Source organism: Podarcis bocagei (genome assembly GCF_964188305.1).
Source record: "Podarcis bocagei genome assembly, chromosome: 4".
Taxonomy (NCBI): Eukaryota; Metazoa; Chordata; class Lepidosauria; order Squamata; family Lacertidae; genus Podarcis; species Podarcis bocagei.
Window position 1 is genome coordinate 83,549,042 of NC_138128.1, and position 25,888 is coordinate 83,574,929.

General features: G+C 41.7%; 1 protein-coding gene across 5 annotated transcripts in view; it reads right to left on the minus strand.

Annotated features, from left to right (window-relative positions):
- Window positions 1-823: 823 nt before the first annotated feature.
- The window catches only part of LOC308585585 (uncharacterized protein), a 109,284-nt gene continuing 84,219 nt past the window's right edge, over window positions 824-25,888 (minus strand). For 3 of the 5 annotated variants that reach the window (XM_081191355.1, XM_081191358.1, XM_081191359.1), the window contains 3 exons: window positions 10,292-10,400; window positions 8,301-8,394; window positions 824-4,021 (listed from right to left, as the gene is read on the minus strand). In XM_081191355.1, the coding sequence (XP_081047481.1) occupies window positions 8,373-8,394; window positions 10,292-10,400 (131 nt within the window). In that variant the 3' untranslated portion in view covers window positions 824-4,021; window positions 8,301-8,372. Of the gene's footprint in view, window positions 4,022-4,997; window positions 5,108-8,300; window positions 8,395-10,291; window positions 10,401-25,888 lie in introns of those variants that run through there. The other 2 variants (XM_081191357.1, XM_081191356.1) reach the window with 2 other exon arrangements.

Consider the following 25,888-nt stretch of genomic DNA (forward strand, 5'->3'; position numbering starts at 1 on the left):
CCACATGCAGGATGTTAGAGCTTCTCAATCGGGACATTAGCAAGTGCAAAACTGAATTGCAGTGACAATCCTCAATGTTCAGATGCATTCAATGTTTGGAAATAAAATGAGTCTTGCAACCAATATTCAGGACATTCATGAAATAAAACAGGCTCTGCCTTTTGGAAACCCTTCCCTAATCTTTGCTCAATAGGTCACTTCACTTTCATCTCGGTACTCTTGACATTTAAAGGTATATGATACAGAAAAGCCATGTCAGCATTAACTAATAATACTAGTATGTACTAGCCGATCAAAAGGTCAAAGTGCCACTTCTTGTTGCATTGCACAATTTAATATGGTGGAGTTATGAAGCTCCTTAAGATCAGATTATTACCTTCAGTTTCCTACAGCTTTTAAGGTTCACAGTAAACACAGGGCTCACCTTGATTGTGGCTTATGCTAAGAGCTTCCATACTTTCTTTCTTCATCATGAAAGGACATTCTGTTCACATTTAAAGGCAAATGTATCAAATTCCCACTTTCCAAAACAATATGAGAACCAAAACACAGCCATCCTTTGAAATTCGCAGTTATTCACATTTTGTGATGCAATCCTCCAACCAAACAATGTTTGCAAAAATGCATTTATTAGGGGAAAGGCTGCAATAAAAAATAACATACTAGTGAAAATAACATGCAGAAACACATCTTATTCTGAAAGATTGCTTTCACAAATGTGCACGAAGCAAAAACTACATCTGCATAAAAAATGTGTTTATTGGGATAAATTCATCTTGAAATGCTGATGAATTTTCATGAGGATTTTAAAAAAAAAGTAGATTGCAGTAGAAATGCAGAGAACTGAATTTGAGATTGGAAAGGTGAGAAACTGAGGCAACCAGAACTGGCAGGTTCTTCCCTCCCTTCATTTTCCAAATGGGGAGATATATGGGAGACCTTATCTACATTGCCCAGAGTTCACTGAAGGAAGGGTGGGATACAAATGTGACAAATTAAAAGGGACTATCAAATCACTGAGGGAGAATAAATTTCTTCCTTTGCCCCTCCTCTCCCCACACCCCTTCCCTCTCTTTGTCATGTTTCTAAGCAGCAGGTAATTGAGAAACTGCTTTCTCCATGATCTATGCTTTGCACTTCTCAGTTCAGTTGATCTCCACTATGGAGCCTAATGGGGTACATCACTTGGGCTGAGATAAGAAATGCAGGAAACCATTAGTGCAGTCTAAACCTACCGAGCTGAGCAAATATGTTTGCACACCATAGGATTTCTTCAAAGGCAGGATTCTCTGAGGAATCCTGATGTGGGGCAGTGCCAATGGTTGCCTCAATCTCACTCCCCTATTGGGTGGCATGGGGCCATTAAGGTCCCTGTTACATGAAATTATGACAAAGTACTGCAAGAGTTTGTGATAAAGCTGCTGGGATTTATAACTAAACTGGACTTGCACCTTTATGAGTTTGGATAGTGGAACTATTACTGTATTTATTTTAATTTTTTTGTACAATTTGGCAACATACTTCTGTTGCATACTTTAACTGCTGCATAAAAATTAAAAAAAAGAGTTTGAAAGTTACCCCTGAAGAACATTATATTTACCTGCAATAAATAAACACATTAATATATATATATTTTTTAGAAAAGTCAAGGTGACCAAACTAAATAGCAACCATTTTGTCAAACAGCTCTGAAACATCTAGCCAGACAGCTATTCCTACTCTTCCTTGTCGCTGGTGAGAACAGAGAAAGAGATTAAAGTGGGTCAGAAATTGTCAAATTCTCCTTCAGTGGCTCAATACTCATTCTGGAGTGAGGATGACCTCATGCTGTTGCTGGCTGTGACCCTAACCTCAGCTGGTAGAGAAAGAGGACACAGAAACATGGTACTTCAAAAGTTGAAAACAAAAAAGCATATATGAAGGGAGAGAAAGCTTTGTGCCATCAAAAGGTTTGACAGTGTTTCTTTGCTTCCTCCACAATTTCCCTTTGCCCGGTATATGAATGGTTGGACTTTTTCTCCCCTTGGGGCAAATCTAGCATTACAGATCTTGGTCAAAATTCCAAATATCATTCCATACTTAAAACTACAGTGTTTTCCTGTTCCCCATTTTTGTGTGAATTGTAAGACATTCAAGAGACAGCCTTTTACAGAACAGAGCACACCAGGGACTTAATACTGCCTTCTGTCATAAGATTCTTATACATTTCAAATGTAAAGGATGCTCAGACAGAAACAATGAACAAACACAACAGACATTCCAAAGCAACATCAATTCAGTGCCTGGAATATCCTAAGAGCCATTTATGTCAACAAGAAACCTCTTCACTAAATGTTATTTATTCTTCTCATCCTTCCTCCATGAGCTAAGGGGAAGTTAGCCCATTTTACCACCACAACAACCATTTTAGGTAACGGGCTAAAAACAGAGTGGAATGTGGCCCCCACATGCTTTTAAACCAGGCCCTCAGGACCCTCCCCAGGCTAAACCCCTCACTGGCCTTGCTCCACGCCCCACCCAAATGCTTCTTCCTGCCTGGAATGCATCCAGGGAAAGCCAGAACGGTGTAGTGGCTGGAATGCTGAACTAGGAGTGCTGGACTAAGTTCTCTAGAGGTGGATGGGAATGGCACTTTGCAGAGTTTTCTCTGATTTACATCCAGAACATTGTGATGGTTGCTGTTGTTACGTGCAGCAGCAAAAATAAAAAAGCCGTAGGGGAAACTTAAGAACTTGGGCTACTGAACCTGTGCAAATGGTGAGCTCCACCCCGAGAAATTGCTGCTGGAGAATTTACTCTCACTGGAGAAATTTGGCAAGATGGTCTCCTCAAATTCATCTGCTCACAATTACAGTGGAGAATTTTGAAAGGCCATTTGAAAGCTCAAAACACACCGCTCTGATGCAAAGCAACGAAGTAAAATAAGCGTTATAGTAAATGTATTTTGACAGTTCTGATTTCCCCCCTCTTTTTGGTGCAGCACCTTTTCTGAATATTGGGGGGAGGGGAAATCCCATCATCACCCTGCCACCCACTCAGAAGCTATTCAGGTTCTTTGCCTCCAGTGGTGCAGCATGGGTTGCCAGTGCCCAGGGCTGTGTGGAGGGCTGGATGGGAGGGAAACAGATGGAGTACGCATGCACATTCAACTGCCTAACAGCATCTGCGTCACCCAGGAGATCACAGCCACAGACAAAAGAGTCGTTCTGTTGTCTGGAGAGGTCACCTCCTGGTTTGCATGGAGAAGCTGTTTTCAATGGAGCCCAGCAAAGGAAGCACACAGCTTTATTGAGGCAGATCTGGGTATTGAAATTTTGTGCCCCTAATCATTTTGCGCATAGGGCAACCACCTCTGTGGGTCCCCCCATCTTTGCCACTCTTTACCTCTTCCTTATGTATATTGTCAAAATCTACCAACCTATTTGCAACCAGTTTTCTGGCGTGGCAAGAAGGCTGAACAGCTGCCACTCGGTTGACACCATCTGCTTATCTAAGTACTGCAACCACCTCTCCTTTGTCTAGGGCTGGGTCCTGCATTTTGGGGGATGGCACGTTAAAAGTTATTTAGGTTTGCTCTCAAGATAAGCCCCAATGCGTTCTATTATAAACAACCCCTTATGGCTCCGAGTGTCAGTGCCTCCTTTCCTACATTCTGCCAAAGAGAGTCATTTCCTGTTGGAGCATTTCTAAAAGCAATTAAGCTCTCCGTGTTTGCTGTTCCAGAGAGATTTCCTCTAAAAGCCTGCTCCATCTTGCTGAAGTCGGTTTGCATCTTGGGCCACTTGCTGGCACTTTCTCACAGCTGCCTTTGCTCCACCACCTGGATCATTTCCATCACCCGCTTCTTCAACCCAAGGCTGCAACAAACTATGGTGCTGTGCCAGCTTCATCACTACTGCAGCATGCCATCTGGAGCAGGGGCAGCCTTTTCGTAGCCCCTGTGGTCTTCCCCTGCCTTTGCCTCTTTCAGTATGGGACTGTGGCCATGCTGCTTGTGAGAGAGAAGGAAGAATGCCTAGAGCTAGGAGAATCGGAGGTCATCAGCTGAGCGTCCCTGCACAACATTTTGAATTAGCAAGACTGCAATTACTGTATTTTTTGCACTATAAGACTCACTTTTTCTCTCCCAAAAAGTAAGGGGAAATGTGTGTGTGTCTTATGGAGCGAATACAGGCTGCGCAGCTATCCCAGAAGCCAGAACAGCAAGAGGGATCGCTGCGCAGAGATCCCTCTTGCTGTTCTGGCTTCTGAGATTCAGAATATTATTTTTTCTTGTTTTCCTCCTCCAAAAACTAGGTGTGTCTTATGGTCTGGTGCGCCTTATAGATAGAGCAAAAAAATACAGTACATCCCCATGGCAATTATTAGAATATGCTACCTTATTCAAAATTGCACATACAATTGGCACTTCCTCTTTATTTCAAACTAGGAAGTCTCTTCACTCTTCCAACATATACCCCACATACAGGAGAACAGGAAAACTGAAGTATTCCTACACTCAATCCTAATATATCTGTGCTTACATGTGGCTCACCTTATAATGCATTCTTGCTATTAACACAGCGACCTCATGCAGGTATAACTCAAAACTGAGGCATAGCATTAGGAGCTTGGGCAAACCCAACTCAATGGTGTAACGTTGGAAAGTGTCAATCATTTCTCCTACTTGGGCAGTTATCTTTCCACAAGGGCCAACACTGATGCCGAAATCCAGCATCGCCTGAGCTCTGCAAGTGCAGCTTTCTTCCAACTGAAGTGCAGAGTGTTTGAGGACCAGGACATTCACAGGGAAACCAAAATGCTTGTTTACAAAGCTACTGTACTACCAACCTTACTACTGCTTGTGAAACATGGACCACTTATAAACGCCATCCCAAACTCCTCAAAAGATTCCATCAACGGTGTTTCAAAAAAAAAAAAAAAATTACATTGGGAAAACAGGCAAACTAATTCCAGTGTACTGGAAGAATCTGTAATTGTATAGTAGTTAGTACTCTGCGTTGTGGAAGAAGCAAATATTACCAGTGTTGAATCAATGATTTTTCAACGTCAACTTCAATGAACTGGTCATGTTGTTCAGATGCCTGATTATTTTCTTCCAAAGGAACTTAAAATGGAAAGCATAATGCTGATGGTCAACAAAAGAGGTTTAAAGACTCTCTCAAGACAAATCTTTAAAAATGTAGTATAAACACTGACAACTGGGAAACACTGGCCTGTGAGTGCTCCAATTGGAGAACAGCTTTTAGCAAAGGTGTCCTGGACTTTGAAGATGCTCAAACTCAGGACAAAAGGGAGAAATGTGCTAAGAGGAAGGCACGTTTGGCAAACCCTCACCGTGATCAGCTCCCACCTGGAAACCTACTGTGGAAGGACATGTGGATCCAGAATTGACCTCCACAGTCACTTATGGACTCACAGTTAAGACCGTGTTTATGGAAGACCATCTTACTCGGCTATGAGTGATCACCAAAGAAAAAGAAAATATGGTTTTTAAACAAGTGGTTGATACATTTTTTCTTTTTCTAAAAGAATAAATAAAGGCTGTAATTCAGACTTCAGTCTGTAGATTTCCTTGAAAAAAACCACACCAAGCAAAGGAGGAAGCAGGGGGATGGAAGCAAACATTTTATATGCTCTATCACATCTGAGATAAAAAATTTAAAACCCTGAAGTCAACCATGAAATTAGTGACAAACAGCAATCTATGTTTGCTCAAAAACAAAAACACCTGAGCTTCTTTAAAATCTCTGCTTAAAATCTCCGTCTCACAAAAATCAATATCCCTACATGAAGATTCCTCCAGCTCCTCCAAGGATAGGCTCTTTTTATTTTAACTCTACAGATGATATTCTCATTAAAAAATAATATAAATAGAATGCAGTCAACAGAAAAGGCTTAAAGGCTCATCCAATTTCTTTTGGCTACTGGGATCTGGCTCTTTGCACATAAGTAAACAGATCAACCCCCCAGCCCAGCTTAGCGGTTTTATTTCAGCAGTGTTGCCATACGCTTGCATTGTGATTGTTTCTCAGCAAAATCGGGATGCTTGCTGCAAATGTATCCCGTATACCCAGGGCCGGCCCAAGACCTTTTGGTGTCAGAGATGAGACCAATGCGTCCCCTTTCCTGAACCAGACCCATGACCTGGTGGAGTGGGAGATTCATGCCACCCAAGGCTAATCGTCTCAGGTTGCCTCACTGGCATGCCAGCCATCCCGGGGCAGGATGCTAGCTTAGGGGCTACAGGGCAAACCACATGCCACACCTTTCTGGCCACTTTCCACCCCTCAGAATTTGCCACCCGAGGCAGCTACCACACTCTGCCTCAAGGTAGGACTGGCCCAGCATAAACCTTCCTGACTGAAGACCAGAACCAACTGGTAAAGCTTTTCTGAGGCTGTACAGGTTCAGGTATTCCTGAGGGGATGCTCTTTCATGAAAATTTAGATAGATGGAAAGATGGCAGGGAGAAGGTGAGATTGAATCCACCTCCTAGGTCACACTAGCCTTCTACATTCAGATATATTTTCCCCCCATGGAGGACTGTTCAACCACTAGATCAGTCCAGTAAAAGCTTTACCAGTGTACTGAACTTTTGTTCTTCAATTACCAGAAAAAGAACATGCACTAAAATCCAAAGAACATCCTTCAGCTTCATCTCATTTTTAGGTGACAGATTTAACTGATCCATATAAATACAGCACAGGAGGCTTAACCCAGACTCAGGGCGCCAGAATCTCGGTCCAAAATTCTGGTTAAAGAAAGTTGATCAAAGATGTAGACCACACTGACCAACTAATGGCCAAGAGGGCACACCCAACCCCCCAGAGGGTTTATTGTGTCCCCCCACAAGCCCTCCCCATGTATATTTTTGCTTGTTTGCTGTAAAATAACTTTTTAATCATTATCTTTTCCCCACTGTCATATCTAATTGCTCCGCTTGTGGTGCCCAAATGCCCTACAATCCTTTAAACCATTTATAAGTGGAATCAGCACTGGCACGTCCTTATTTCCAAGCACTCCTGCTGCCCTTGAGAGCTGTTGTTAGTTGTGCTTACAGAAGCTTTCTGCTTTGTTTTCTTTCAGGAACCATCATGTCTCTTCATCAGGGATGGGAGCCAGACCGCCAGCCCCAGCCAAGGGCAAAACTGCCAGCAATAGGGGGCAAGTGTATTAGAGGTTTGAACTGAGCCAAGGAAAAGAAGGGAGGGCTGGAAAAGAAAGTGGACCGGAGGAGGAGGAGCAGAAAACACTCCCCTAGCAGAGTTGCCAGCAGAGAGAAGCAACTCCAATACGGAGGACAGAATCATAACCCTAAATCTAGGCAGGGCATGTTGCAGGCATGTGAACACATGTGGGGAGAGGGGTGTGGAATAAAACAGAATGATGCAACGTGGGAGGTTGGTAAAAAGCTCTCAGCTTCTCGTGGATGGCAAGAGCAGGGAGACCACCTTGCCAAATATTCTCCAGGGAAATAGTTGAAGGGGGGGGGGACCACATTCAAAAATTGTCAAAAAAATTCTCTTCTGATAAATACTGGATGAGATTTTCCCTCTCAACTCTGTAACCTTGAGCACTTCACCAGAAAGGGATCCAGCACAAAGGAAAAAGAGATTAAAAAGAGGGAGATAAAAATAGCTCTAATGCACCACACAAGCACATACGCAAAAGTCAGCTGCAAGAAGTGGAAAGTTCCTAACGCATTCAACTCTGTCTTTATTAAGAGGGGAAATATTCAGTTCAGTCTATCATGGAACCTGCACAATGAAAAGCTACAGACTGAGGAAATCTCAAAAATATATGTTTGAAATTACTGTAGTATGTATCTCCTCCCCCCTTTATTTTTATTTTTAAAAAGGAAGGAATAACAACTACCCTTGTCAAAGATGCTGTCAAAACACACTGGGAAAATTTTCCCTCAGTTTCTGAATGGAACTGACAATCCATAACCTAAGATGCCATTGCTGCATTATTACACTGCTTCAGCACATGGGATTATACTATGCAAATTAGCTGCCACAATTAGGCTGATAACAACACATTCCAAACATAGCTTCCTTGTGACAACTTCTTCAGGACAATTGTTGATCCTAAAGAGGACCCAAATTTGACAGCCATGCAGCAATATTACTGCCACACCACTAAAAATTATGTTGTTATTAATTAATTCCATGTACGATTATTTTTGTTTCTAAACCATGTTAGTTATGACAAAGCAAGTCATAGAGAAGTCACAAAAGAGAGGCTTTAGCATGCAATATCTCCAGGCAACAGAAGAAGCAGAGATGACAACTTACCATGTGATAACTTCCTAGAGACGAGGGCTTTTTTTCCAGCCAGAACTTGTTGGAACTCAGTTCCGTCACCTCTCAGGTGGGCACCACTGCCATTCTAAGGGAATGAAGGAGGTGTTCATGGTGAGTTCCAGCACCTCTTTTTCAAGAAAAATCGCACTGCTGGAAGTCATTGCATATGGAACACACAAGCAATATGTCTGTGGACAGCTGGTAGGGTGTGCTCAAAGTGGGATACAAATGCAGCAAATAATGCAATAATAATAATCCACATGCATGGCATTGATACGTTGATGCCTTCAGTGAGCTGATCATCAGTAATGATCCTGTTTAGTGATGAAAAAAATCTTACTGCACCTCTGCTTCCTAGGATTGGGACCAGATGCAGAACCATATTGCCTCACTTAGCAGGGCAATAATGGTGACTGACTAGATAGTCTGGTAAATTATGTCTTGGTACATGGCCATACAACCATCAACCTATCTCTGTGCAATGCCATTGGTTTCCATGGAGAAGCTACTCAAAGGCCTTTCATCTTGTTTGACTGAACTATCTGTGTACCTCTCACTTCCCCTCACATTGCCAGTGAAAGTCTACTTAGTATTGATCCAGAGCAGATTCCAGTGTATAGTTAGCAGAGTAAAAACTTAAACACGTTGCAAGATTCCCAAAAAATAGATTAGAGGCAATTATATTTCATCTAGCAGAGCTTTACTGCTACTGAAGGCAAGTGAGCATAATGGTCACAATTCTAATACATTCAGGACTGGCACTGTCCATAAGAAATCCAGTTGCAGCAGACTTAACTTAAAACTTACAATAACTTATAATAAGTCAAAAACTTAACACTATAGCATACAGAACAGCACACCAGACGGAAAAGAGATAGAAAGAGAAAGTGAGGAACTCATGCTCCTTCTGGCCCTACTATTATACTCAGCATGACCTTGACAGAAAGAGATTAACAGAACCAGTTTAAACCAGCTGTACTCCGCTTCTCTGAAGGAATAACCCAAACATCATAAACCTTCTGCTTGCTTCTTTCACACAGAGAAGTTTCCAGGAGCTTCTTGGACCCTCTTGAATTAAGTAGAATAGGAAAGATCTCTACACATCAGATCAATACTATCTGCACTAAGAAATGCATCAATGGTTCACCTTATATCATCAAGACCATTGGTCCATCCTAGTCTAATACTGTTCTCTGACTAGCAGCCGCTAAAGAAGATAGAGGTCTTTCCAAGACTTGCTACCCAAGATGTGCTATCTGGAGATGAACTAGGGACCTTTGGCATATTAAGTTCGACCATTAAGCTTTGGTGGTTCTTCTGACAAGAAATTACAAATCCAACATTACTGGTAATCAGAGTGAATGGAAAATATATATGATACTAGAGATACAATATTAGAGATACAGTTCATAGGTAGGTGATAGAAAGATATGGATACAGTGTACCCTCCAGTACCAAATCTCCACTGGATAATTTCACTGCTGTGAAAGAAGGAAAGCAAAATATGGGGAATTCACTTTGTGCTCTGCTTGTTTTAAACTGCAGGTCTGTTATTGTACCCTGGTGGCAAAAAATTCAATAACACAGGTTGAGGTAGTTACCAGGATACTGTAATGAGGTCTGTTTTTTTATTTAATATCTTCCTAATAATTTACTACATTAATGAAATTTGTAGAGGATAATAAATTAGGAGGAGTTGTGACCATCCATTCAGTAGGCAGAAACACAAAGAGAACCAAAAAAGATTAATAGGCAGAAGACAGCAACATGAGATTCAATTTAAAGAGAGAGGGTGGAAGACACAAAAAGCCATCTAGGGAAATATAATCCAGAACACAAATAATGCAATGGGGGACAGTAGGGCAGAAACAGGAGAAAGAGACCTAAATGGGCAATAGTAGCACAACATCGAGCAGACTTAACAAGCATTATGCTTAAAAGAGATCCACCCACAACAAATAGATCAGTAAATGTTTATTTACCTGAATGTCTTTTTCTTTTCGTTATCTGGTTTGTGGTGCTGACACAGTAACTTTCTGGGCCCCAGCTGCATCATATCGTGGCTCTGGCCAGTGAGGAGACTAGACCCTGCTGCAATAGAACAAATAAAACATACCTCAAGAAAACCTCTAACGCATATCTTGATGAATCTTTAATGTCTGTATTTTACATCCTCTGCATGATGGGTTGCATGTGACAATATTTTGTATCTGAGAGCATTTGTTAGGTAACATGCTACCGTTTTTGACAGATTATCCCTTATGTTGTTTGGGATTTGATGCATCCCAAAATCAAAAGCAGCAAGAGAAGAAGAGTTTGGATTTGATATCCTGCTTTATCACTACCTGAAGGAGTCTCAAAGCGGCTAACATTCTCCTTTCCCTTCCTCCCCCACAACAAACACTCTGTGAGGTGAGTGAGGCTGAGACACTTCAGAGAAGTGTGACTGGCCCAAGGTCACCCAGCAGCTGCATGTGGAGGAGCGGAGACGCGAACCCGGTTCACCAGATTACAAGTCTACTGCTCTTAACCACTACACCACACTGGCTCTCAGAGAAGTCAAAAGCACTCACTTTGAACTCAGGAAAAAATCTTTTTCTTTTTTTGTGAGCTTTCAATATTTGCTTCACCTTATTTGGTACTTAAAACGTACTGAAGGATCTGTAGGGCCAACATAGTTATGCTTTGGAAGCATGTCAGAATTAGGGATGTCCTGAAACACAACAAGATATTCCTCAAGGCCTCACTGAGATAGCATAATGTAATCTTAACATCTGTATTTATAATAGTGTTTATTAAGGCACACTCCTTCATTGTCTTCCAAGACAGAAAGATGCCGACAATTCTGGATAGACCTTATATGATCAGTCAGCAATAATTTCCAATAAATGGCAGCCCTATTCTACCAAATGTTTCTTCTGCTCCAGGCACTTACTACCTCCTAAGCTGTAGAAGGCTGGACCTTACAAGTACAGTCATGCCTCGGGCTAAAGTTGCTTCAGGTTGAGCGTTTTCAGGTGCTCCACAGCGACCCGGAAGTAATGGAATGTGTTACTTCCAGGTTTTGCCACTCACGTATGCGCAAACGCTCAAAATGACGTCACGTGCATGAGCAGAAGCAGCGAATAGCGACCCACGCACACACAGACGCAGGTTGCATTCTCTTCAGGATGTGAACGGGGCTCCGGAACGGATCCCGTTCACATCCAGAGGTACCACGGTATTTAGAGCTGAGCATCTGAGCGACCAAGAATCAATGCAATGCAAATGTTCCACCAATAATGGTTAAAGTCAATGTGAAGAGAGAAGAGAGAGCACATTCCTAAGCCTTGATGCTGCTTTTCAGCCTGTGCTTTGCAGGGAGACAGCAGTAAGCATTGTTATAAGAAAAAACTGCTCCTTTTCCCTTATGGGGTACCCAAGAGCCTGTACGTAGGTTCTCTATTGGTAGGAGAAAATAATAGAGGCCAACCAGAGAATATTGAGAAGCAAAACAGCTAGTAAGCATGATCTTTATTAAACTGTTGCAACAGGGTGCTCTCTCTCTCTCTCTCTCTCTCTCTCTCTCTCACACACACACACACACACACACACACACACCCCACACAGAAGGGAGGAGGAACCCAGAACAGTGGTGTGCAAGCCCTTATATAGACTTTTGAAATTGCCACCCTGTAGCTCAAGACCACCCCTCAATAGATCATACATACATCACAGAAGGGGCGGTCTACAGCAGAGGAGGCAGTCTGGCAGAAAACCTGTTGATAGGTTTACCTGGCTGTTAATGGGTTTACCTGGAGAGCCTAGCCATTCTTTTGGGATTATAAATACGTAATTCCAGGTCACAGGCTCACCCTATTCATATACAAATGTGCCCTTAAGGCAGGATTTGTGAGCACAGAGACATTGGGGAGGCTTTTCCCATTTCCATCCAAACTGCAGAGGAATATTTGAGGTCACTGAAAGAGCTTAAGGACTGTTTTCCTGTACTGTTTTCAGACATGTGGTTTATATATTTATGTATGAGTTTGCCTGAACATTTATTTTATATCTTAGACCTTATAATTCTCAAAACAGCATGAATTAGGCCCCAGTAATAAAAAGCACAAACTAAGTATTACAACCAACTTCCCAGCAACTCTGTTGTAAAGTTCAGCTGGATCAATTTTCAGTTTTTCAGGCCAAATGGTCACTCTGAACAAATGTACATCACACACACAGAGAGAGAGACACACATGCAAAACAGTCAAGAATTCCAAGGCTAAACACAATGCAAGACAGTCAAGCTATTATTGGCGCTAATTAGCGCTACTGCAAACCATATCATTCTTAAAATGTGCCGGCAGAGCTCTGAAAAAGGCATGGAATTATTTCCCAGCCCTGAAAACATGAAAGAAAGAAAGAAAATCAAAGCAGCCGCTTTCAATCTGCTCCACACAACTAAATGAAATCCTTCATCAGTGCAAAAGGGCAAAAATGCATCAGCTGCAATTGAAAAGCGAGCTGTAATTCACAGATCCAAACACTCATTACAAAACTGATGAATGAAAAGCGTGTGTTTGAACAATACTAAGCAAGGAAAGAGAGAGACATTAAAGGGGGAGGGGTCAAAATCATGACACATGAGACCGCACATTCTCACAGTGTGGTTATCCAAGAGAACATTTGAAGTTCCTTCAGCTAATGAGGGATGGTCCGCACATGGCCAGAACATGGAAGACATACATGAAATAAATTTCATGCCTTCGTTCACATACACTTTGGGCCATGTATACATTTCCTTGTTAAGAACAAACCCTGTGAATAAATGCCTATGTGCACAAATTTCATTTATTCGAACCATACATATCTTTTCACAGAAGTGTCACACAAGAGAGGCCTGTTCACACTGGAATCTTTTTACCGTATTTGTGGCATTTTCATCCTGCCTTCACAATACAGTGGTACCTCAGGTTACAGACGCTTCAGGTTACATACGCTTCAGGTTACAGACTCCGCTAACCCAGAAATAGTACCTTGGGTTAAGAACTTTGCTTCAGGATGAGAGCAGAAATCACACAGCAGCGGCACGGCAGCAGCGAGAGGCCCCATTAGCTAAAGTGGTGCTTCAGGTCAATAACAGTTTCAGGTTAAGAACACACCTCCAGAACAAATTAAGTTCTTAACCCGAGGTACCACTGTACTAAATTAAATAAATGATACCACATGTTGAGTGACAAAGTCCTCTTAAGGCAGGTGGGAGCTGATGGCACAAGCTTCCTGGCCTGGGTCCCCTCACTTCTGTCTTTGCTCAGGTCACAAAGGTCAGAAGCAGCCCCAGGCAAGATGGTGGAGGGGCTGCCACAGAAGTTCTCTCAGGCTGTTAATGGTTCTGTCAGGAGCCAATGGCTTGGGCTCCCTATCCTTACAGGTCATGAGTGTAGAGCCAGTTTCTATGTGCCATGAGGGAGGGTGTACAGGTTCACTTCCTTGTCGCATCATGCATAGTGCAAACTCTTCCAGATGCTACAAAAGTTGCTCTGTTCCAACAGGTCCATTTTTGTCATGCCAAAGTTTGCCCGGAATAGCAAGGAGTCATGTCATTCATTGGACACATGTGGTTTATTTCTGCTGACGTTACCAAAATAGCACAAGATGTTACATTTCTGAAGTGATTCCCACACCACTAGGAGTGGACAATTTTTGGTTTCTCTCCATTTCTTCTTTTTTAAAATCTTAAATTCAATTCTGCACATTTCCATATCAGCGCTCTCTCTCTCTCTCTCTCTCTCTCTCTCTCTGTGTGTGTGTCTGTCTGTTTGTCTGTCTCTCTCCTCCTTGTTAGGACTTTATTGTGCATTTCTCTTAATATACACATTTTTCTATGCAATTTTACCTAATATATATACAGTATTCTTGCAAGCCATTTTCCCTAATATTATTCACTTTTGTATGCTGTTTTCACTTATCTATGTATTTTTTTTATGTATGCTTTCCCCTAATATGTGCATCCTTGGGTTGGAGAACTGCACCACAAAATTCAGACACCATGCAAATTTCAAAAGACAGCTGCATTTCAGTTTGTATATTGTTTCGGGAAGTGCGAATTACATGGGTTCACATTAAAAGGTGAACTGAACTGAATTTCTTCCCTGGCAATCTATGAATCATATGAGCAATATATGAAATTGCACAGATGTGTTCACAAGTCACTTGCATTACATCCCCTCTAAGTTTTGGATTACAGTAAGCTAACATGAAACTGCTGCTTTAGAATTATGGTGCTGGAGGAGACTCTTGAGAGTCCCATGGACTGCAAGAAGATCAAACCTATCTATTCTTAAGGAAATCAGCCTAGAGTGCTCACTGGAAGGACAGATTGTGAAGCTGAGGCTCCAATACTTTGGCCACCTCATGAGAAGAAAAGACTCCCTGGAAAAGACCCTGATGTTGGGAAAGATTGAGGGCACAAGGAGAAGGGGACGACAGAGGACGAGATGGTTGGACAGTGTTCTTGAAGCTATCAGCATGAGTTTGACCAAACTGCGTGAGGCAGTGGAAGACAGGAATGCCTGGCGTGCTCTGGTCCATGGGGTCACGAAGAGTCAGACACAACCAAACGACTAAACAGCAACAAACATGAAACAGTCACCCTACGCATTTCTCCATTAAATTACCCCTCGTAATTACATAGTGTTTTTTCACCAGTCATATCTCCCCAGTTGATATATTTCTTGAAATGATTAGTGCAAAGTCATGTTTTGGTTTATGGTTACGTTCTACTGGATGTTGATTTGAAAATTCAATATTTTTTTTTTAAAAAAAACTACAGAATGCCAAATACATGGAGGTTATCTTTAGGGCTTCTTGCATTTCTATTCTTCTGTACCTGAGCTGCAATGTAAGGCAACGCTATCAGTGTGAGAGGAGATTGGAATTCTGAGCAGATATTCATAAGGAATGAATCAGGTAATCTGAAAGAAAATGTCACACTAAGATTTTGAAGTAAGTTGTTAATATTTGAAAAAGATTTCCTAAAGCTCCAGGGAGACTTAAAACCAATATCAAGGAAAAAAATCAACGTGTGCTGAAAATATCATCATAGAATCTCAATTTTTGCCTGTCCTAGCTGAGTCTATTTTTAAAGCCTTCATTATTCAAGGTTATTTTAACATATTTTTCACTTGAGAACTCTAACACATACTAATGGCATTAATTAGAAAAAACACACACCAAATCCTTATGCAAGCTGCAGCTGCAATACAACATTGCAGTCTGCATATTTTTGTGTGTGTTGGATTTGGATGACTCAACAAACAGGGCTGGCAAAACACAGCTTGTTGTCCAAAGCAGCTGTGTTGTAGAATTCAAGAGCTCATTCCAGGAGTCCCTGCAATTGTTACAACTTTGTACCCGAATTCATGTGGGAGTACTGTTTTTTATAATGACCCCAGGCCAGAGCCAGTAGTGAGTAATTTCAAAATGGCGGTGTGGAGAAACAAGAAACAGCAGAGCGGTGGCAGCGCAAGAGGCAGTGCTGAAAGCACTTGCCTTTTCCCTTTCAATTAAAACTAAATGAAAAGGCAAAAAGGTTTCTCCCTCTATTTTCTCCATATTGTATCTTATGGCAATTGCTATCACCAGAGATAAACGAGCTTAAATCTTGGTACAAGTAAGACTTGAAATGAAGGTAATTAAAAGAGTTTTAGTAATGACAGTCCTGTCGGCTTCCTGCTTCATTTGTAATCTTCATCCCCAACATTGTTCCCTGATAAAAGGAAAGATTCAGTGTGTGAATTTTCTCCCTGACACTCTGGACCCAACTCTATTAACAGATAAACACAGCCTTCAACACAGCTACTAAACCATTCCTCAGAATCCTCACTTTTGCAGATTAGAATCTCTTGCTTCTTTCAAAACAACTCATTAGCCATAAACTGGTTAAGAGATAAAAACCTTTCTCCTCAAAGCAGAAACCAAACGTTTTATCAGTACTATCCAAGGCCCTGTTAACTGCTACCAATAATTATAAAAGAAGTCAATATTGAGTAGAAGTTTCCAACATGGTGCCCTCCAAATGTTGTAGACCACAGGTTCCATCAGCCCTGGTCAGCAGGGACAATGGTCAGGGATTATGGGAGTTGCAGTCTAGCAACGTCTGGTTGGCACCACCTTGGTTACTGCTGATATGCACCTTTGTGTGTATCTTACTCTAACAAGTTTCATTGTTCTGTTAGTTGCACAATAGCATTAACCACAGACTCTAAATATGGGTTCCAGTAGCACCTTAAAGACCAACTAAGTTAGTTCTTGGTATGAGCTTTCGTGTGCATGCACACTTCTTCCAACTTAGTTGGTCTTTAAGGTGCTACTGGAAGGATTTTTTTTATTTTGACTATGGCAGACCAACACGGCTACCTATCTGTATCTAAATATGGGGTTAGTTATATAAGAGAGCAAAGCTATGAAGATCAGACTCTATGGGGCAAAATAAACAGGCTGCAACTTGAGATACAACTGTGAAGGGGCTAAACCTGCCCAGTCTTTTTCCTTCTACGGTGCCCAGCCCAGAATGCACCTCTGTAAGAAGTAAATAGTGAGCATTCACATAACAGAGAAAGCAAAATTTTACACTTGGTGATACTCTCACAGAAAAGGTAAAATCTACCCTTTGCATCAGATCCTATATATATAATTTTATTTGCCTTTCTGTTACATATTTCATGTTTACACAATAACCATCCAAACAACTCAATAGTCTCGACTTCCCTTCCCCTCCTTCCATGGTTTCTTCAGTTTCCCCTCTACTCCACATATTCTAAATACAGTATTCCATATCTTCCCCCCTCTTCTTCTTTTTACCTCAGTTTACTGTATACTGCTGAATCTACTCTAAACTTGCTAACGTATTTACCTGTTTACACTGGCTTTTAAAATAATCTACAAATATTTTCCAATCTTCCTTATAAGCCTTCACCCCAGATCCTAATGATCACTACAGTGTACTCATAAGATCAACCATCTCTCCATCCAACAGTGGGAGCTGCAGCAAAGATCTTACCTGACCTGTTTGTACTCAAAGAGGTCATATGTCAGACAACTGAAGGAGTCAAAGCAGTAGCCCACTACCCAGAAAACATTTTCTGTTGCATATTCAATACAGATGTGAATCAGTGTAACAAAGTCTCTGTGTTCTCTTGAATAATGAAGGCACTATTTAAACATGGTGCCAGAAAGAAAGTGTCATTTTGAAGACAAAGGATCAAAGCAGCATCAATGGCAAGAGAAGCAAATAGTTTGCAATGGGAACCAGACAGATTCCATTTCTTAGGTCTCTGGCATACAATAAAGGGGACAATGGGAAATTTTTAAAATTGCCACAGAATTGAATGAAAAAGAACAAAAATAAGTAAGTACTGCAACAGTGCTTCTGCCTGAGATACAAGAAATGGAAGATCCCTCCTAATTATTAGAAATAAAACAAAATGCATTTTGAACCAACAAAGAATGTGATGTATGAGCAAGCATGATAGAAGCAAGAATCTACAGAGACACCAAAAATTTTGTTGCCAAATGATCCAAAATGGCTGGTACTTTTGAACATGGCATTTTGAAAGAAGAACTGAACAGAGACAGGCGGTAAAAATAATAGATTCAAGGACATAACACATCAAAATCCTGTATTAAATGCTACAAGGAGCCATAGATATGCACAAAGTTCTTCAATAAGTTCAATGACAAATACAAATGAAAACCCATCAGAATGTAATATGCATTGCATCCACAAAAATAAATGTAAGAAATAAGACAAATACCATTGCATAAGAACAGCAAGGAGACCAGCAGATTGTGAAAGAAAAGCTGAGATAACGACACTGGCAATGTGCAGCTTTGGCACTGTATGAAGAAGTTATGAAAGAAAAATCATTACAGTGGTACCTTGGGTTAAGAACTTAATTTGTTCTGGAGGTCCATTCTTAACCTGAAACTGTTCTTAACCTGAAGCACCACTTTAGCTAATGGGACCTCCCGCTGCCGCTGTGCGATTTCTGTTCTCATCTTGAAGCAAAGTTCTTAACCTGAGGTACTATTTCTGGGTTAGCGGAGTCTGTAACCTGAAGCGTCTATAACCTGAAGTGTCTGCAACCCGAGGTACCACTGTATGCTGAATTTCACAAATAATCTATAGCAAAGGAAATCCATATCAGAGTGAGATAAACATCAGTGGCTTATGCAGAAGTCCAGACATATTCTTTGTAGCAAGGATGAGAAACCTGTGACTCTTCAACTTTTGTTGGAGGATGATGAAGAAGAGGATTAGAATTTATATACCACTTTTTGTATATAGTTTTTTATTAAAATCATCAAACATTCCCATAATAAACTTCAAATCACACAATTACATTGTTTCATAAGCTGACTGCCCACCCTCACCTTCAAAATGTTTTTACTCAAACCTTTCCTACTACGTTATACCTTTATCCAGCGCTATTTTTCTAGAAGAAGAAGTGCCAGAACTCACCATGAACTCACTGGAACTCACTCATTCTCTTAGAATGGCAGTGGCGCTCACTTGTGAGGTGCCAGAACTGAGTTCCTGTGAGTTCCTGCTGAAAAAAAGGCCTTTCTTTATCTATTGCAAAAGGTTTCTCTGTTACAATTATTTTATTATTTTTCTTCTGCTGCTTTTATCTCGAATCCTACCTGGGATTTCATTTGACTGTAATATTTTATTTTATTTTTTAATAGTCCATGAGAGACAACCACTTTTCATTTAAAGAAGACAGAATACAACCCCCATCAAAACTACTCAGGATAACTGTGGTCAGAAGAAGAAGAAGAAGAAGAAGAAGAAGAAGAAGAAGAAGAAGAAGGAGGAGGAGGAGGGACTTCCGGGTTAGTGCCTCCGGCAATGGCGGATTTCCTCTGATCGGGAGGAATCCACTCCGTGGAAATCAGGGTCTGGACCGCCACGGCGAGGCGGAGACCCACTAAAAACCACAGGCGGGAGAAGCCTGTGGACGTGGGATTCGGCTGGCACCTTTTGTGCCTCCCCTACTCGCGGGGAAACCCGGTTTCGGGGATCCGGAGCGATGTGGGGTGAGTGGCGCGGTGCTTCGAATTGACTGCTTCTTTCACGGAGTGAAGCCGCATTGGGGGGGGGGAATTTTAGATTGCCTAAGCCTGCAGGAGAGAGAGTGAAGAAAGATAAATTACCACCGTTTTGAACCTGGGAACGGGCTGCCAGTAAGATCGACGTTTTGGGAAAGTTCATTGACTGTGAATAAAACGTATGTTGACAGACAGTTAAATAAGAGAAATATATTGTTTCCATTGTTTCCTTTTGCACTTAAAAAGGAGCAAAAGTAGCTGAAAATTGAAACTAATTTTGTTGCTGGATCTGCGTTTAAAAGAACAGATACAAATAGAAATTGTTTCCTCTAGAGGGAGCTTTTGAAACTGTTGCAGGAGTGGAGCTGGGGAATTTTCCAGCTGCAGAGATTAAAGACCATGAGAATCAGAGATTGACCTTGGACAAGAATGTCGACAGAAGAAGCCTTAGTGATTGCATTTTGCAAGATAAGTGCTTTATTGGAACAGCTTCATGAGAAGACGGATGTGATGACTACTAAAATTGATAATTTGGGACAAAAAATGACTGATTTGGGACAAAAAGTGAATACCTATACAGAAACTACTCAGGAATCAATTCAGGAATCCACTTTGACATGGCAAGTTGTGGAGAAGACGAGGGAGAAAGCTGTTGTTGAACCTCAAGTAATACAAGTGGAGAGAGCCCCAGCTGTTCAGAGGCAATTTGATGAATATAAGCTGTTGCCTTCTACGATTGAATTTAGAGAAAGCCAGATTTGGAGGGATGGAGTCCCGCTTGGATTGGAGAAGGAAAGTTGGATAGATCCCCTTATGCAGGGATGCTTTGGCTTTTGGGATCTGGATTTGGGTCAGGGGGAGATTGGAGTTGTGGGGGCCTTTAGCTTCGGAGGGATTTTGAAACACGCTCTGAAATATCTTATGGACTTTAGTTTTGACTATGGAGAATGGGCTGACCTGTCGAGAAGGAATAAAGACATTGTTAGGTTGGAGTTTCCCCGAGATCTACTCCTCAGCGCCAAAGGAAGGAAATTAAGAACAAGATCATCAAAAGATAAAGTTAAGTGCATGTATAAATATGAAGAAGATCTGCAGAAGGGACATGGAAAAGAGTTAAGAGCCTCGCACAGAAGATCACCAGGTTGATGGACCATATGGAATTGATAGAAAGGACTGACAGAATCCGAGACCAGGGAGAAGAGACAGTGAAAGAAGATTGGAAAAAAAGTTTAAAATTTATTTAGAGAAATATTGTAAAATTAATGAGTGTTAGAAAAATGTTGGAATGAAATTACATGGCTTTAGTAGAAACGTTATAAGGAGTTAAGTTTAAATAAGTTTTAGGGTTTTAATGGTAAGATAAGGTTAAAATAAATCAAGACAATTAAATGATAGAAAAAAGTGAAAGATGGAAAGGATTTGCTGAAATAATTAATAACTAGAGTACAAAAAAGGGAGGTGTGAGGAGGTCGATGAAACAAGTTAATGAAAGACAAAGATATGGAAATATTGGATGTGTTTTTAATTGGTTTTGTTTTTGTTTTGTTGTATTGTGTCTTTTGGTTTTTTTATGTATTGTAATGTATTGATTTATATTGTTTACTTTTTCTCTTTTTTTACTTCTTTCTGTAATCTTTAAACTTTTAATAAATATTATTTTAAAAAAAACAGAAGAAGAAGAAGAGGAGGAGGAGGAGGAGGAGTTTGGATTTGATATCCCGCTTTATCACTACCCGAAGGAGTCTCAAAGCAGCTGACATTCTCCTTTCCCTTCCTCTCCCACAACAAACACTCTGTGAGGTGAGTGGGGCTATGAGACTTCAAAGAAGTGTGACTAGCCCATGGTCACCCAGCAGCTGCATGTGGAGGAGTGGAGATGCGAACCCAGTTCCCCAGATTACAAGACTACCCCTCTTAACCACTACACCACACTGGCTCCCACAGTCGGATGTTTTGTGCAACATGACCCAGACTGAAGTGCCAAAGCAAATGTGTGAGAGGAGGGTGAGGAGGGAGCATATGGGGCTGACATTCATTCCAGGCTTAAGGCTTTAATAAGCCAGGAACGCCAGGCTGGAACTGTCTCATTGTAACAAAACACATTTTCTTGAACAGGGTACTATTATAACCAGACATAAATCACACAGAGATGCACTACACATGCATGCGTGCATAAATGAAACACACCCAGGCACGTTTGCAATCTCCTGCCACAGACACACTCACTTGTTAGCGCTGCATTTTGTTAGTAAGGAAAAAAAGAAAAGAAAAAAAGACCACAGATACAGATGGTTGTAGAAAGCGGAATGACAAATCAGAAACAATAGAACATGTAATCACCAGCTTCTCTGTCCTATCCAATACAGGACATTTTGCCAAAGGCAATCAGTCTGCAAAAATGTTTCGCTAAGAGCTGGGAAGGCTGCATCAACTAATCATTTGAGAACTGCTGCCTTTCTACAAATCAAGTCAGTCCCTACCCAGTTCTTGGGAAGAGCAATTACACCTTATGCTTGCGATAATTCTGCTGTAAACTGATAAAAACAATATGATACAATAGACCAGATGCAATACTATGGAATTAAGAGAACAAAACTGTTGTTAAAGATACTGAAATCTCTCGCAAATCTCTCTGAAGCAACTAATAATTTAATTTTTTTAAAAAATGAATGTAGCATGGGAGTAGAACGATCATAGAAAGATAAGAAAATGATCATATTCCCTTTCAGTAATCAGCTATGGGAGTTAACCTGAAATGAAGAATGGAACCTGAGAAAGTTACCATGGAAAAAAGTCACACCAGAAACACTTGAGGAATTTGTTCTTTGCATATTCTGGTGAAGGCTGATCTGACCTGCAACTCCTGGAGCAAAGTGCAGATTGGAAGGCAGAAGTTCATTAGATGTTCTGCTTCTCTAATTTTTTATTTTTTCCCCCAAGTGAATTTTTATTGTTTTTCTTACTTCTCTAATTTTTGGGTTGCAGTTCTTGGCTAAAAAACCATACCAAACTTTGTATAAAAATATGTACTTTAGGACACATACATGAGGGGAACAGTAGAAATGCACATTTAAGGGAACATAATTTTAGAAATGAATGTTTTGTGAAAAAATACATGTTTAATATGATTTTTAAAAAAAAATTGGGGGGGAGGGAATGGCGAATTAATGTGGAAGCAGGATGAGACATGGGCTCATGTGAAACAAATATGGGTCAGAAAAACAACGCAAAACAGCTGCCTTTCTTCCAACTTGTTATATCAGAAAATCCCTAAGTTACAGGAGATTTCATACAGAAAGACCCTTGGGGTGCAAATTCTCTACCTGAATGAGCACTCGCAGAACTATGACAAATTCCTTTAAGCAGTGCTTTTTTTCTAAAAAAGAAATGTTTTGGGGTGCTCTCATTTTCCTACTCATATTGAAATACTGCCCCTCAATGAGGCCAAACTTAAGATTCACAAACTGTTTAGGGGTATGTGTACCCCTGTGCCCCCCAGAAAAAAGCACTGCCTTTGATAATTAGCAACAGGTTAATCTTAGAACATGGTAAATCATAAGCCCCTCCAGGAAAGATTATGCCCTATCAAATGTAAGCAACATGGCTGATGGTTTTTTTCAAAAAGGATACTAAAAGCAGCACCTTCACAGTCACACATTTGTTATCAGGGGTTAATCAGAGGTGTTGCAGCAAGCTGATCAGTCAAGCATCTCATGCCCCAGTCTCCACCATCTCAAAATAGCCCTGCCATCACTAGTGCCAAAGGTAGGAGTCAGTTAAGTCTCCTGGCTTCTAGAATACTGCTGGTCCTGTTGCTATTGGTGATGCTGTCAACAGAGAGCTAAGCAGAAAGGTAACAGAACTTAATGCAGAGTCTGTTGGAAAGAAGAACAGGGTGTCCAGAGGGAATGATGTTGTGGCTTGGTAGAGAAATATTGATGGAGATGGCAGTTGAAACAGGCTTTGGAAAATGGTACCATTTATCTTGCGATGCAGGTGGCGCTGTGGTCTAAACCACAGAGCCTAGGGCTTGCCAATCAGAAGGTCAGCAGTTCGAATCCCCATGACAGGGTGAGCTCCCGTTGCTCGGTCCCAGCTCCTGCCAACCTAGCAGTTCAAAAGCATGTAAAAATGCAAGTAGATAAATAGGAACCGCTCTGGCAGGAAGGTAAATGGCGTTTCCGTGCACTGCTCTGGTTTCCCAGAAATGGCTTGGTCAAGCTGGCCACATGACCCGGAAGCTGTACGCTGGCTCCCTCGGCCAGTAAAGCGAGATGAGCGCCGCAACCCCAGAGTCTTCCACGACTGGACCTAACGGTCAGGGGTCCCTTTACCTTTACCCGTTTATCTAGTAGCCTATAGTGGGATATGGTGCGTAGGATAGCCTGAAGGACCCAGTATTCTCCTAGTCTTCCATCGTATGAGATTACCATACCTTCCAACATTTCTCCTATGAAAATAGGGATGTCCTATTCCACAACAACAACAACAACTTCTTTATTATTACTACCAGACCTTTAGAAGACATCTGAAGGCAGCCCCGTTTAGGGAAGCATTTAATGTTTGACAGACTATTGTATTTTAATATTTTGTTGGAAGCCGCCCAGAGTGTCTGGGGAAACCCAGCCAGGTGGACAGGGTATAAATAATAAATTATTATTATTATATTATAATTAAATTGACTGGAATTACCAGTGTGAGTTTGTAGGGCAGTTTCAAAGTACGGTAGTTTGGTCATTTCCTCAAGAAAAGAAAAAAGAGTTTTACAGCTTGTCTGAGTGAGGGGTGGGGGACAGACAATGCAATTCCCGAATTGCAAACCTTCAAACCAGCCTTGCCTTTCAAATTCAGTGACAGCCATTCTAATGTGTCATATTTTATTGACAGAGCTATGTCACATTGCTGAAGGGGAATTACGATAATTCAGCATTTTGAGTAAGCTGCTTGAAATGTTATTGCTTTAATATTTAGTTTTCATACCAATGTACATAATAAAATGACCAGAGGGGGTAGCTGTGCTTGCTGCAACAGGTGATTACTAAAACACATTATATAAGAAACAGCAAAAAAACAAGTGTTATAGCACCTTAAAATATCAACAAATTTATTATGGCACAAGCTTTCCTGAACTACAGTCCACTTCATAACCTTTCCATGCATTTGATGAAATAGATTGTAATTCATGAGAGCTTAAGTCATAATCAATTTCTTAGTCTTTCAGGTGCAACAAGACTTTTTGTGGTTTGTGGTCTGTTATTTTGTTTTTTAGGGGGAGGGTTCAGGGCTGCCGGGGAGTGGGCCCCAGCCCACAAAATGGCTGGGGCATGTTCCACAGGGGGGGGGATGCACTGGGACAACTGATCTCAGTGATCACGGGTAGGAGGAGGAGTTACGCTAAGACCAGACCATGTCATTACAGAGGAGGCAGGTTTAGTCGTTGTCTGAGGACTATCCCTGCCTCCGGGTCTGGTCCTGTCCGGATGGATACTAGAATCAGCAAGGGATACCCACGTGACCTGAAGGTGCTGCTGTGCAATGCCAGGTCAATGATTCGTAAGACCACTGCCATCCATGACTTGATCATGGATGGAGGATTTGACCTGGCATGTGTAACAGAGACTTGGTTGGATGAAGCAGATGGGCCTGTCCTTGCCGCTGCTTGTCCACCAGGTTTCTCTTACGCACAGCAACCCAGGTCACGTGGACGGGGAGGGGGGGTTGCAGTGATTTTTAGGAAGTCATTAGTTTGCACCAGGCGTCCTATTGGGAAGACCCAGTTTTCTGAGTGCATGTTCTGGAAGTTGGGCAATAGGGGCAGTACAGGATTCCTTTTGGTGTACCGACCTCCCCGCTGCACCAAGGATTCCCTGCCCGAGCTGCTTCAGGTCGTGGCGGATGTTCTCCTGGAGACACCTAGCCTGGTCGTCCTAGGGGATTTTAACATCCATGCCGACACGACCTTACAAGGGGCCGCTCGGGACTTCGTGGAAAGCATGGCCTCCATGGGGCTGTCCCTGAATAAGTCTGGCCCAATCCATAGCCGTGGACATGCCTTGGACCTGGTGTTTACCTCTATGGATGTTGGTGATCTGACACTAAGTAAAAGCGAAATGAAAGAAGTGCCATGGTCAGATCACTTCCTGGTGCAACTGGACTTCTCTGCGACCCATCCCCTCTGCAGGGAGGTGGGACCAATTCGGATGGTCCGCCCCCACCACTTAATGGATCCAAATGGTTTCCAGAGAGTGGTAGGGGATGCTTTATCCCATGTTGATGGCCTTTCAGCCGATTCCCTGGTGGCCCGCTGGAATGTGGAGTTAACCAGGGCTATTGACTGTTTGGCTCCGAAGCGCCCTCTCCGATTGCATGGAGCCCGGACAGCCCCGTGGTTTTCCACGGATCTGAGGGCAATGAAACAATCATTGAGACGGCTAGAGCGCCGGTGGCGGATAACTCATTCCGAATCTGACCGGACACAAGTTAGAGCT